Consider the following 13700-nt stretch of genomic DNA (forward strand, 5'->3'; position numbering starts at 1 on the left):
GCTGTACTGTACACTGTACTGTACACTGACCTCTAGCGGTCAGGTATTGTACGTTAGTCTCAGAGAGTGAGGCTTCCAATTTGAAAAGCTGAACTTCACAGGTAATTCATTCATTTTCTACCGCTTTTTCCTCACTAGGGTCGCAGGCATGCTGGAGCCTATCCCAGCTGTCTTCAGGCGAGGGCGGGGTACACCCTGGACTGGTCGCCAGCCAACACAGGATACATATAGACAAACAACCATTCACACTCACATTCATACCTATGGACAATTTGGAGTCGCCAATTAACCTAGCATGTTTTTGGAATGTGGGAGGAAACCGGAGTACCCGGAGAAAATCCATGCATGCACGGGGAGAACATGCAAACTCCACACAGAGATGGCCGAGGGTGGAATCGAACCATGGTCCTCCTAGCTGTGAGGTCTGCGCGCTAACCACTCGTTCACAGGTAATATTAACAGCAATATTGTCAATCCAACATTTTCGTTTTTTCTACCTACCAATGGATCTCCTTTACACACAATCTGTTAAATTGGAAAAAAGAAACACAGCAGACAATCTTAGAACGGCTTTTTTTATTTTGCAAAAGAAATATTTTCAGTCACTTGGAGCTTTGCCTTAAACTCAGCCCACCTCCAAAGTCACATGGTTCTTCTATAATTCCTCTTTATAAACAAGAAGGGTATATTATGCATGCAAATACCGCATTAGCCGCTGGGGTTTTTCACCTTCCACAGACAAATCCACAATAAACACAAGATTCCCTTGACGGTCCCGATGAAGCTGTGTGGAAAAGGAGATGCTCGGAGAGGCCATGGCATGAAGCATTGCACACAGTTTGCGGTTGCATAGTACAGTACATAAAGATCCTAATTTGAAAACAGCATGCTGCTTCGTATTGGACACCACTGAAACCTTGTCCTCATTTTAGTGTGTGAAGCGTCTCTGTTAGGGATGTCCGATAACTATCGATACTGGTAATTATTGGCCTGATATCAGCATTAAAAATGCAATATCGGTTAATATAGTATTAACCTCTAAGAAATCATCTCTCCTGATATAATTGACCATGAGATATGTGGATATTATCTCCTTATCTTCCCAAGCAGCACACTGTTTGTTGTACTATTTTACAAAGCCAATACTCTGGGGTTATTTTCTCCTGTCCGTCTTTATTTTTAACGACTAATGTTCTAAAGGCATTTTTACCCCTAGGTTCTCCAACAGGCAGCTCACCACTTGATTTTGACGCAAATAATGTCCAAGCCAGACACAAAAGGGGTATCTGGCGTAAAAGATGTTAAGCATTCAAGTATCTCGCAGAAGATTTCAATCAAGTCCGACTAGCATAGCAAACTGGCGCTGCATTGGTTGCACTGGTGACAACAGTGAACTTCATACACCTGTAAAACATTTCTCTTATCAGAGCGCAACCCCCATACTTTATCGCCTGTATAGGATTTACATTTACTTGTCAGTAAAAGGAGTCGAATTCACCATCAGTATTTTGTCCAACTGCAATTTATTAGCAGTTGTTGGCCAGTGGGGGTTGGGATCTGGAGAAGAACATATTTACAAAAAGAATGCAAAATAAGGAGCTTTAAAATCATTAGCAGCAACCACAGCTGCACCACGTGGGTAAGCTATGACATGACATCACGTTGTTCTTCACCATGGCGCCTCAAGTCATGCAAACACTCTCGAAAAGACACGTTTCCATCGGGTGTTACTGTGCCATGCCTTCTATTTCCACGCAGCTATCTTAAGTTATACGTTATCCTCCCTTTGCTCATTTCTCAGGGAGGAGAAATGTGCATCATGCTCGCATGAACGACAGCTCAAGGGTTGTATTGCAAGCTCAAGGGAACAATCAAGCTGAGGAAAGTAAATTCATTCGAGGCAGAACTTTCAATTGAATCAAAGGAGCATCTGAACTTAATTAGACTTCAGAAGTAGGGGGGTAAGAATTCAAGGATTGAGGCAAAAGCAAGCAGGAGGCTGATTGGCTGAGACGTGGTCGCATGTGGGTGGGGCCGGCAAGCACCTAATGGACCTGAGGAGACGCAGGTGAAACCAAGCACAGGAAATAAGCCACGAAAACCACACAGAAACAAAAAGACTCTCATTTAAATACGACCAAACTGAAACTTACCAAGTAGATGCTTTTTTGTTTTCTTTTTTTAAATCATAATCAAGCTCCCAAACCATCCGCAGGGGGGTCTTTGCCCCTAAATGAAACCCTGACGCTACAGAAAAGTAATGTTAACCAACCAAAACGGTTCAGGTATGTGAAGCACCAAGTTTTCAACTAGCAGCCAGTTCACCCGTCCGTTCAAGCCGCAATCCGGTGAGTCACAAAATGGGAGCTCCGTATGTACAGGATAGTTAGAAAAGGTCTATGCAGTGGAAGCAGACGTTCATCATCTATTAACATGCAGGAAGCTAAAAGGCCAGAGGATTTTTACATGTGAGGTGAGTGGATTTCGGCTGTCTGTCTGTGTACAGTGGACCTCCTTCTCACCCGGTGTGACGGCACGTCAGCACCACCGCTGATGGTAGCGAGCACAATCGATGCCATGCGTCTTGTCAGCGTGATCTAGAAGGTCCAGAAGTGGGCATGGGCGTCCTGAAACTTGAATCAATTTGGTGAATGTTTTGGAGGCATAAAGAACCACCCTGAAAATAGGGGCAACTTGGAAACATCTTGGCTATGTGGCAGCGTTCGTTGGTGGGTGGGGTCTGGATAATGTGGACACCTGCCATGACTCAAGTGGGTTCAGAGCCGATGCCGGGAGTCATGGCTGTAGCTGCCCGGGGAGCTACGGTTGCGGTGTGGCTTGTACGCATCCTGATAGGGGTCCTGGTAGTCCTGGTAGGGGTCCTCTCGGCTGTGTTGCGAGCCCGACGACATGCGGTTGCGTCCCTTGTGTGCTCGTTCGTTGTGGTAGTTTTCGTCGGACGTCATCAGGTTGCGACGCTCGTTCGCAGTGGAGTGGTCTCCCGTGTGGTTGCTCTGTTGCATTCTTTGGCTCTGCTAAGATTTGGTGTGAAGCCATCAGTCACAGACGTAAAACTTAAATAAATCGGTTGCGGCGGTGTACCTGCAGTCCAGAGATGCTGGTGGGGTACGCTGTGAGGGCGCCGGTGCCCAGGTTGCGTCCCAGCAAGGGGTTCAAGGGCGTTGCCATCGAGGTATGTGTTGCTTTCCAGTAGGCCTCCAGGTATTCGGCGAGGTGCTCGCAGGCATCCTCCAGCTGGTTCTCGTCCAAGATGATGTCAAACATTTCCTGGCGGCAAACGCTCCAGGGTTACTATTTGCACCGAATAATGCCAACATGCTGCGGAGATGGCCACTTACTGGAGGACACTGAGCCAGTTTGTCTGCAGCCACAAGCTGGACATTCAGGTGTTTGCTCTGAGATTTCCCTCTGGACTTGACTAGCCTCTGTAGAACCTGGACGACAAGGACAAACACAGATGTGTAAGTGAAGATGGTTGGGGGTCTTTGTCATGCAGTGTTCATGCTCAGAGTGTCTGTGACATGGACATGACCATGGCTTTATGGTCATAATCTTGGTGTTCGTCACTGGAGCTGCTGTGTGGTGGGTGCCCCATCTCCATGCAAAGGTGCAGATTGGAAGGAAAAGAACTACCAATCATCGAAATCGTTACCTTTAACATTGGGGAATTCTGTCTTAAAATATCAAGATGTTCTTGTTGTCTCCACTGAATGACTTCTCCGTCACTGTGAAGATCACCGAGCTTCATCTAATGAATAAATGCCATGACCTCCATGAAGTGGAACCCCCTCCCCCGTTCGAGCGTACCTTAGGTGAGGACACTTTGACGTGGACAATGATGGGAGCCAAGGAGGTCTTGAGGAGTTGGGCCGGGTGGTTGATAGTGTCGGCATCCAGCACGACCAGCTGCAAGGAGCGGGCCAGCTCAAAAATGCGCTCGATCTCGCTTTGCACTTCAGCTGGTGACACAAACACGGGTGAGGATTGACTGGCTGGACAAAGAAAACTCAGGTGCCTTTCCTTACCAAGGCTGGAACGGGTGTTGGACCGCTCGATAATGGCCCGCTTACTGGGGTTGTTAAGGACAGATCTCTTGGCTAAAGATATATCCGCCGTGACTCGTGTAATCGATATCCTGCAAGGTGGAAACAAAGATTCTTGGAGATCTCCTGGATTGACAGAAGAACATGAAGAAAGATGGTCCTACCTGCCATCAAATCTGTGCTTCAGGAAGTCAAAGAGTGCTTTCTGCATCATATCAGTCACCTGTACGGAAGAGGTTCACAACATAGATAGATAGATAGACTTCCTTTATTGTCATTGCACAATAACACAGAAGTGAAATTGCCAACGAAATGCCGTTGCCTGGCTCCCGTATAATACCAGAGATGAAAGAAGACAAATAATAATAATAATGTGGAGAATAAATAGATTACATCAAATATGAACAACAATGTACAGCGTAAATGTCACAATCTTCACTCGCTAAGTGTACTGCAAAAAAGGTCAGTAAGGATAATTCATAATGCCGCCTACAGAGAACATACTAACTCCTTATTTCTAAAATCACAAATACTTAAACTTGCTGATATAGTTAATTTTCAAACAGCTAAAATAATGCATAAGGCTAAAAACAACCAATTACCTAAAAATTTCATCCAATACTTCTCTACAAGAGAGGAGAAATATGATCTCAGGGAAGAACTCAATTTGAAACACTTATATGCTAGGACTACGTTAAAAAGCCATAGCATTTCAGTATGTGGAATCAAACTATGGAATGGATTGAGTAAGGACCTGAGTAAGCACAACGATGAGCCAATTCAAGAAACAATACAAGCAGTTAATGTTTGCTAAATACAAGGATGAAGAGTCTTGAACCAGTCATGATGTGCTATATATATCACTATATTGACACTTACTATGGTACCCATTATGTCATTGGATGGTCATATCACCTCATACTTCGGTACGAGGTGCATTATAAAAAAAAACACAAAAAAAAACTTAAACTGTATTATGGAAAGAAGGAAGTCAACAAATGTAACAGTTACTGATTGTAAAAGTACCAAATGGAGGGGTAGGATTTAATAAGCTTTGCTTCTTCCTACTCCTTTTGGACATGTGGAACTGTGAACTGATTATGTGATGCACTCAATTGTAATCTGATGCATGTTCAAATGAAATAAAACCATTACCATTACCATTACATGTCAAGTGCTGATGACATTCTGTTAGCATGCTTGTACCCCAAAGCCATAATCTTTACAAATCCACAAAAATTTAAGAGGCCACTCCACAATAGCCTTTTATTGTGGCCAGCCTGGGGCCCTCCTGTGAAATCATTATCAATTAGCATGTTGACTCAGCAAAGGAGAAGTGAGAGCTTCGAACCTCACCTCGTAACCTTTGAGTGAGGGTCCCACCAGCACCACCGGCCTCATGGAGGGTACCACGTCATACGGGGGGATGTGCTCCGTCTGTCAACAGAAACATTTCGTCAGCAGCAGGCAGCCAAATGTGGGCTCAAGCAAGGCAGCTCCATTCATGGGCAGCGGATGAATGTGGATTACAATCAGATGGTTAGATGACAGGCTGCTGGTGCATGAAGCAAACGTATTCAACTCATGTTTCCACCAAGCGGTACAGTTCAGTTCAGTTTCTTATGATGCCTTTCGGATTAAACGCAGGTGGGATGGGGATCGTTATGGGAACTATGTGGATGGCGTGGAGTCACGCGGATTGTCGCCAGGGAATTCAACAAATAGAGGAGTTTGACATGCTAATCAAGACAACATAGAAGAGCATTTTTGGTTCTTCCGTTTTGGCATGTAGCTGAAGACACATTTTACTACTTCTAAGTGACTGCAGTGTCTGTTTTGGGCCCATTCACAGCTTACCAACAATGGAAATGTAAAAAAAACTGCTGAAACTGTAATGCTTGTGGAAAACAATACTTAAAACATAATAAGACGTTGAAAGGATGAGGAGCGACATGCCAATGTGGCAAGCGAACAGGACACAGCAAACACAGTTTGCCTCAACATTGTCTATATTTGAACTACTTGGTCACGCTGGTCATTTTACATGACGGATGTAAGAAGAAAAAAATGTGATACTTCAGTCAGCCTGAAGTATTTGCGCTCCATGGGATGTGTGGCGAGAGCGCCACAAGCTCCTGTCATTCTGCAATGGACGCCACAAGAGCTCGGCGGATGCTTCATGAGTGGGTTTCACCAACTTACCACTTTCTGTTTCTGCTTTCCTGTGGGAGGGGAGAGAAGACAGCGACAGGGTCATCAGCGGCTGCTTGGGGGAGGAGCCACAGTCAGAAACCTTGTTAACATGCGTGCCATGAGCAAAGGAAACCTACCAACTATCAGCTATCATAAAGAGAAATATAAAAAAAAGTGTTTCTATGTTCCTATTATAGTCACAAAATCACATGAGTGCTGTTCATGGGGGGGGTTCATAGTCTTGTCGTTGGGTTCACACTGTGGTAAGCCCCAGTCTCACAGCGCCTGCAGTCCTCAACTGGAGGAAGAGGAGGATCATGGGAAAATGTACCAACAACTGTAGGCAGTGAACTTAGGCTCTAATCAGAGACATGGGAAGGCTGTATGGTCTTATTCTAGGCTGCTGTGGACTCTAAGCAGGTGGCTTGCTACTTAGGGCCCTCTCCCCCTGCCTGATGCGCTCACCTGCCGAGGATATGAGGGGTCGGATAGAGGCAGACACCTCATCCTCTACACTGGAAGAGGAGTTCCCTCCAGACTTACTGAAAAACACAAGAGGGGGATAAAGAGAGACAGAAACACAGCCTGGCATTAATGCGGAAAATGTGAGGAAATAAAGGGATCATTCCAGGAATCCCGATTACAGGTCTGATCGTCTGAGATGCTTTGGTGGCAGTCACTGAGCTTGTAAGAGGAGCAATGGAGCATTCAGGTCCGGAGATATTGGTGTTAATTAATCTCACTTTGAGAGTTGAGGATGTGCATGCAAGCTACTGACAGCCTTCACATACACAAGAAAGCACATTTAAGTAAGAGTCCTTATTTATAAATCGAATATTTTTGTATTTAGAGCATAGAAACCCTGTTTACAACCGTTTAAATATATGGTTTAACGATTATTAGAGCCCTCTAGGCATTAAATAACACCCCTATAGTCACCTTTACTCTCATACTACCCAATACGGTAAATATAATAGGAGAAAATAAAACATTTGAGACGTAAATAAGACTTGTTCATCCATCAACCATCCATCTTCTACGACCAGGCTTCCCCGGCCCCTTTGTCACGATGGAGCCAAGGCATTCCCAGGCCAGCTGGGAAACATAGTCTCGCCAACATGTCCTGGGTCCGACGTGCTCTGAACACATCCCCATGGAGGTGACCAGGAGAGAAGGAGCAGCGGTTCTACTTGGAGTTTCTCCCAGATGACAGTGCTTCTCACCTTATCTCTAAGGGACAGCAATAAATGTCTTCCAGACATGTGGACAGAAAGTGAGGTTGGAACCGCAGCATGGCGAGTGACGACTGTATAAGACATTCAGAAGACGCATTCAAAGATGTTGCGATGACAGGTAGTAGTCTACCCTGGTCACTAGATGTCAATGTTACTCTAATGGTCGGTGAGACACACAAACACCAAACCTGATCACGGGACCAACAGGCTTTTATTACATGTTTGAATGATCTCACAACTGGCACAATCCCTAACACATTAACACACTAACATTTGATTTTATTCTGTCTACTATATGGGGTAATGCAAGTGTAAAGGTGGCTATGGGGGTGCTATTTCATGTCTAGAGGGCTCTAATGTCCTAAACGGTATTTGGGAGGGTGTAAACATGTTTTCTATATAACTATGAACTATGATCAAGGTCGGGTCTGCAACCAATTAACCACGATTAACGAGGGATTGCTGTATCTCATTAATAATGAATTTATCTTATTTTAGGGTCATAAAACGGCCCCCGAGCTGCACTTTCAATGCCCCTGATGTAAATGCTGTGCAGATGGAGGACATGCATGTTAAGTGTTTATTGTCAAGCATACGGTAGCATGTGTGCTAACTCCCACTAGACTGGTAGGAATATTGCAGTGTTTTTGCTTGGGTTTTACTACACATCAATACTACTATCTGAAGTATTGATCAATAGCACTATTTCTACGACTACTATCTGTATTGATGTGTGTGGTGTTTTTTGTTTTTGTTGATATTGGGGAATACATTATCGGAAGCAGGAGGGCTTTAAGGGGCAAAAAAGGCAAAGGATTTGAATGACCGTTTTTGTTTACCTAATTTTGCTATTACTTTTGTTGAAATTGTTAAATTTATGTCTGTTTCTGTATATATACATTGCTAAATTGTATTATTCATGTATTTTATTCTGATTATAATCATGATTGTAACAAATACAAGCCAAAATCACAGAATCTTTCAAAATAAAATAATTTAAAGTAAAACCGGCCTTAAGTTTAGTCCGTATTAGTATCGGCCACCCCAGTTGACACATGGAAGCTTTAGTAGTAGTCAATACTTTTAGCCAATCATCTATAGAAAGACGCGTTTCCCCTCATTTTAACAACTTGCAATCGTTTTCTGTTACTTACCCTTGAACTCGTCCTCTTTTTTGCTCCTGCTGGAGCCTGATGTTCTCGAGCTTCAGTGGACTGGGGATGAAGCCGATCTCGCAGCCCTCCTTCACCAAACGGCCAATCCACCAGTCATTGTTGAATTTCTAAAAAAAAAAAAGGGTACCAGAAGACAGGAAACAAGACAAGGAAATAGCCACGGTTGTTCTTCAGTGATACCAGACTGATTCATTCGTATGGCGCATCAAACCTCTTTTATGTGGAGGAAGTCCTTGGCGTCGAAAGAGATAGCTGTGGCGGGAACGGGAACATCCTCATCCAGAGCGCCGCAGTAGCTGACATTGGTCCTCACAGCGAATGCTACAGGTTTGGTCTGAAAGCACAGAATCAGAGTCAGAATCTGTTTTAGGAACCAAAAAAGAACCTGGAAGTACGGTGTGTGTGCGTGTGACTACCTTGGCTCTCTCAAGCTGGATGGTGGCCTGCTGCTCCCGCTCCTGCCGGCTCTGTCCCGGTCCTTGGCTCTGGCTTGGGCTCTGGCTCTGGACCTGGGCCTGCACGTCACGCTCTTCCTCCAGAGAGACATCTGAGTCTGATGGTCTGCTAGTATATGAATCAGCTGAGCCCTGCAACAAACATTAGAAATTATTTACTTTAGAAAAGCACATTTTTTAGATTCAATAAGGAAATATATAGAATATAAAACAAACATAATGCATACAATAAATAATCAATTCAAGGAAGACACTTTGTTAACAGAAAACAAACACCCTCTGCAGAAATGCCCTTTGCTTGACTTGCTATGCTTTCTTAAGCTATAATTAAATAAAAGGCCTACTCTGCTGCTTCTACACATCAAGATCAGCTCAGCACCGCTTGTGCTGCTCAGCATGGGAAGTCATCTGTGTAATGGCTTTTTCTTATCCGGCTCCAGGAAACAAAACGGTTACTTCAGCTTGAGTACAAATTGACAAAAGAAACACTCAAGTATGTTGCATTGTGGGTAATATATGTGAGGACATTTGTTGTCTGAAACTCTTTGGATCTGGATGGAAGCTTTGCAGCATCCGATCCATTGTCCAATAGAGGAGCTTCAGCTTGTGACTCATCAACATCACAATCCACTTCATGACATCACGATGCGTGATTCTCCGCGCCTGGGCAGAGCCTTCGGCACGAGCAGCCTCAGGTGGACTGTAAAATGCCCGGCTCACGTACTGTATGTCGAGCATGTAACAATGAAGACATTTTGCTCTTGGTGAGGATGAGCATCAAATGGCTGGCCCCGGCTCGTCATGTCAGACTGCAGCAGCAGCAGCAGTACATCACCTTCACACATGGAGGTAAATAGATAAAACTGAGAGGAACGACAAATCGGCGGCCATCTGCCTACCGTGTACCCCCCACCCCTTCACACACCAACACCCACCCAACCCCCTACGAGCAAGCATAGCCCACCGTTGCACTATGCTGCTGGCGAGCCCCTCACAGGCCTCTCGGGCAAGCTATGTGTGGGCACAAAGACAGCAGCACACGTTCAAGCACTCACCGCCTCCGAGTCTTCAAATCCATGCAGGTACAAATTGTCATACATGGAGGTTTGTTATTCCAACGCGCTCCTCTGACACAGAATGAGAGGGGAAAAGCAAGTGTGGAGGCGGAGGAAGAGGGAGGGGGCACCAGAGAGAGGGGGAAAGGATGGATGGGGGATGACGACAATCCCCTCTCTTCACAGCACAGAAGACTAAAAAAAGGAGAGATCTCTCCTTCCTGTTGGATGGTGTCTGGTCCTCTGGAGGCCTGGCGGATGCGGCGTCTCCCTGATCCCACAGAGGTGTTGGCTGGTTCACATTATAGGACAGAGAGGCTCTCCCTGGAGGTAGCCCGATCCTGGCATTTCATTTCATCACACACGCAAAAGCAGCTGCAGCAGCAGCAGATCCGAGGCTGATGACCGAGCAAATGTTCACCGATCTGATTGGCTGTCTGGCGAGCCAGTCAGCTGGGAGGCAGCGGGGATCGGTTGGAGGGGGGTGGGAGGGGTGGAGCGCAGCAGCCTCCATTTCCCTTTTTAGCACTCATCCTCATGTATTCTATGCTAGAAAGTGCAAATGCGCCTCAAATGTTAACACAAATAAGGATAATAGAAAATATCATAAAAGGCACATTGCTGTCATTGCTACTGCTTCACTTGGATTTTAAAATGTTGCTTTCTTGCATTCTTAAATATTGCTAGCATTAGATTATTATTTATCATAGCTTATAGGCCTCAATATCAACATATATAGTCATAAACCTTCTTACAGGTTCACTTCAACACATGCCATCCCATTCAATCAACAGGGACATTGAGTATGAGTAGGAAAACAAAACCATTCATTCATTCATTCATTCATTTTCTACCGCTTTTTCCTCACGAGGGTCGCGGGGGATGCTGGAGCCTATCCCAGCTGTCTTAGGGCGAGAGGCGGGGTACACCCTGGACTGGCCGCCAGCCAATCACAGGGCACATGTAGACAAACAACCATTCACACTCACATTCATACCTATGGACAATTTGGAGTCGCCAATCAACCTAGCATGTTTTTGGAATGGGGGAGGAAACCGGAGTACCCGGAGAAAACCCACGCATGCACGGGGAGAACATGCAAACTCCACACAGAGATGGCCGAGGGTGGAATTGAACTCTGGTCTCCTAGCTGTGAGGTCTGCACGCTAACCACTCGCCCGCCGTGCTGCCCGGAAAACAAAACCAACACATAAAATAGTTATCTTATCACAGTGACTTTTAGTTACATACAGGACAGCCCCTGAACAAAATGACTGTCAGCAGCTGGCGGCAGCTGTACCATTACACCACCATCATTTCAGATTTATCTTTTTTTTGCAAATTGAGACTCCCGTGGTTCTGGGGGCCCTACGCACAGCATGTAGGGAGGGGTGGTGTGTGTGTGTGTTGCACTGCTCAGCACCTGTCTGAGGATAAAGCTGGTGGAAGTGGTGCTGCCGTCAGACCTCTTCAGGCGGCTCCTCCTGGAGTAAGTGCCCCGGTTCACCTGTAAAAACAATTTAGAGTGGACTGTGTGAGAAAGCCAAATTACCTAATAATAGTATTGCTCCTAAAAAAAGACAATAAACAATACAAACTTGACTGAGATGTATACTCCAAGAGGCTTCATGGAAATACTCTCTATAGCAATATAATAGCTATAAATCTTCTATATAAGTCTATAGCGCACCCTGGACTGCTCACCAGCCAATCACGGGAGGGCACATACGGACAAAAAGCCATTCACACCGATGGATCTCAAAAGTCTTCAGTGAGCCTTACATCAATGCATGTTTTTTTACTGTGGGAGGAAGTACCTGGAGAAAACCCACATAGGCACAGCGAGAACATGAAAACTCTTCTCAGAGATGTTCCAACGGGGATTCAAAACTGGATCTCCTGACTGTGAGTGACTGTGCTGCCAATCATATACTGTACACTTCTACATGACCAATTGGTGCAAGGCAGCGTTGTCCTGTTAAAATGACCAGGATACCCCCCTGAAACATCGCTACATAGCCAGCTGCCGTTTGATGTCCCTGCACAACCTAAAGCTCCATGGCACCCCCTCCTCTGTGCCGTGTGGCAGGAGCACTACTAGCTTTCGCCAGTCAACTTTAAATCCGGCCTGAAAACTTGTAGTGAGCTAAACACGAATTAATATATGATTGTAAGTGTTGCTGGCAAGCAGTGTGGATTGTATAGACGCGGTGTTCAGACTGCAAGCCAGGACGTTCCAGCGGCCTACGGAGAGGAAGCAGTCACTTTCACGACGTCGTGAACATGGGCCAGTATGAAGCTGGACTGGCCGACAAACTTGCTGAAACCCTACGCCTTTCCAACATTGGTCGTGTGGAAGAGTCAGAAGGGAAGCAGTAACAGTTTATCGGTGTCCTAACTGTGTTTATTTTGTGTAAGTCATGGAGTAAAAACGCTATTCTGTGTAGCATTATAGAGTGTGCATACAAGGAGCAGGGTTGCTAATAGCCGTTTCCCACCCCAATCAGTTGCTTTACCCGAGTTTTTTTAAGCAAAAACTGTAATGACCACATTAGATGTGTCTAAATGTCACAAGTTATTGAAAACATGAATATACAGAGTGTGCATCTAAGTGACTTTATGATCATGTGGCCCCTCCCTAGTGGCAAGATTTAGAATTGTGTTTTGTTTTTTTAAGAATGGTGTCTTTTGTCCTCTTACTGCCTCTCTCCCCCTCTTTGTCTCGCCCCCTGAAAGTCCAAATATAACTACAGGCTTTGTCTCCAGAGAGCTAAATTAATTATCTGCCAGTGATTTGCCCCATTTCTGCCCAATTCTCCAGAGTGAACGGCAATGTCACTGTAAGCCAGAGCCCAAACAGGGCCATTCATTTGGGTCAGCATCTCTCACCGTCACCACATTCAAGCCAAGAAGAGAAAAGAACAGACTTTAAATAGCCTCCTATAACAATCAGCAGTCTAACAATGTTTTGTAAATGCAATTCAGTTGAATCTAAGGTAGAGACTATCAAGGCCAATTAAACATTAAAACGCAGCATTTATACATTCATGTCAAGAAATGAGTAAAGTTACAACAAAAAAAGGTGTAAACATAAAATGGGATGAATGAAGTGCAAGAGATGAAATTTTAAAGGTAATTTAGAGAGCTGTTACCTGGAAGATGGGCGCTTGGATGCCCTCACCAATCTTGTTCCGTATGTAGATGTGTCGGGACATTTCGGCCAGGACATCGGTCCAGAGAGCTGGCTGCTCCGGTGCGGCCCAGCGGAGGGGTGGTGGGTTTCGGGTTGTGTGATCCAGCTTCACACCGCACAGCGGGACATGAGTTCTCGCTGTCTGATCTCCTCCACTGCCAGGGCGCAGGTGCTCCTGCAGCTGATGCGAGCTAGAAGACTTGTGAGGATGATGATGAGGATGCTCGCTCACTCACAAGCAGATGGACTTGAGTGATGGATGAGGGAGGGGGGGTCTTTATTTAGCCTGCAGAGAGGGCAGTGTAGGCTATTTTAGACATGAAATAGAAG

At 45.3% G+C, this 13700-nt stretch overlaps 1 protein-coding gene across 5 annotated transcripts; it reads right to left on the reverse strand.

The window, feature by feature from the left end:
- Positions 1–561: 561 nt before the first annotated feature.
- Positions 562–13540, reverse strand: LOC131104337 (voltage-dependent L-type calcium channel subunit beta-4-like). 5 transcript variants are annotated; one of them, XM_058051400.1, is made up of 14 exons: positions 13330–13540; positions 11601–11684; positions 9084–9254; positions 8879–9001; positions 8647–8774; positions 6723–6799; positions 6267–6286; positions 5421–5501; positions 4229–4287; positions 4047–4156; positions 3829–3980; positions 3360–3455; positions 3103–3288; positions 562–3032 (listed from the first exon to the last, which is right to left on the reverse strand). In XM_058051400.1, exons 1-14 carry the CDS (start codon positions 13390–13392, stop codon positions 2778–2780), a joined length of 1605 nt encoding a protein of 534 aa, XP_057907383.1. In that variant the 5' UTR covers positions 13393–13540; the 3' UTR covers positions 562–2777. The 5 variants fall into 5 exon arrangements, with proteins under 5 accessions (XP_057907383.1, XP_057907382.1, XP_057907384.1 ...); XM_058051399.1 differs by having other exon boundaries at positions 562–3035; positions 13330–13538; XM_058051401.1 differs by lacking the exon at positions 6723–6799 and having other exon boundaries at positions 562–3035; positions 6267–6285; positions 13330–13538.
- Between the last annotated feature and the right edge of the window lie 160 nt (positions 13541–13700).

The sequence above is a fragment of the Doryrhamphus excisus genome, chromosome 16, assembly GCF_030265055.1.
Source record: "Doryrhamphus excisus isolate RoL2022-K1 chromosome 16, RoL_Dexc_1.0, whole genome shotgun sequence".
Classification (NCBI taxonomy): Eukaryota; Metazoa; Chordata; class Actinopteri; order Syngnathiformes; family Syngnathidae; genus Doryrhamphus; species Doryrhamphus excisus.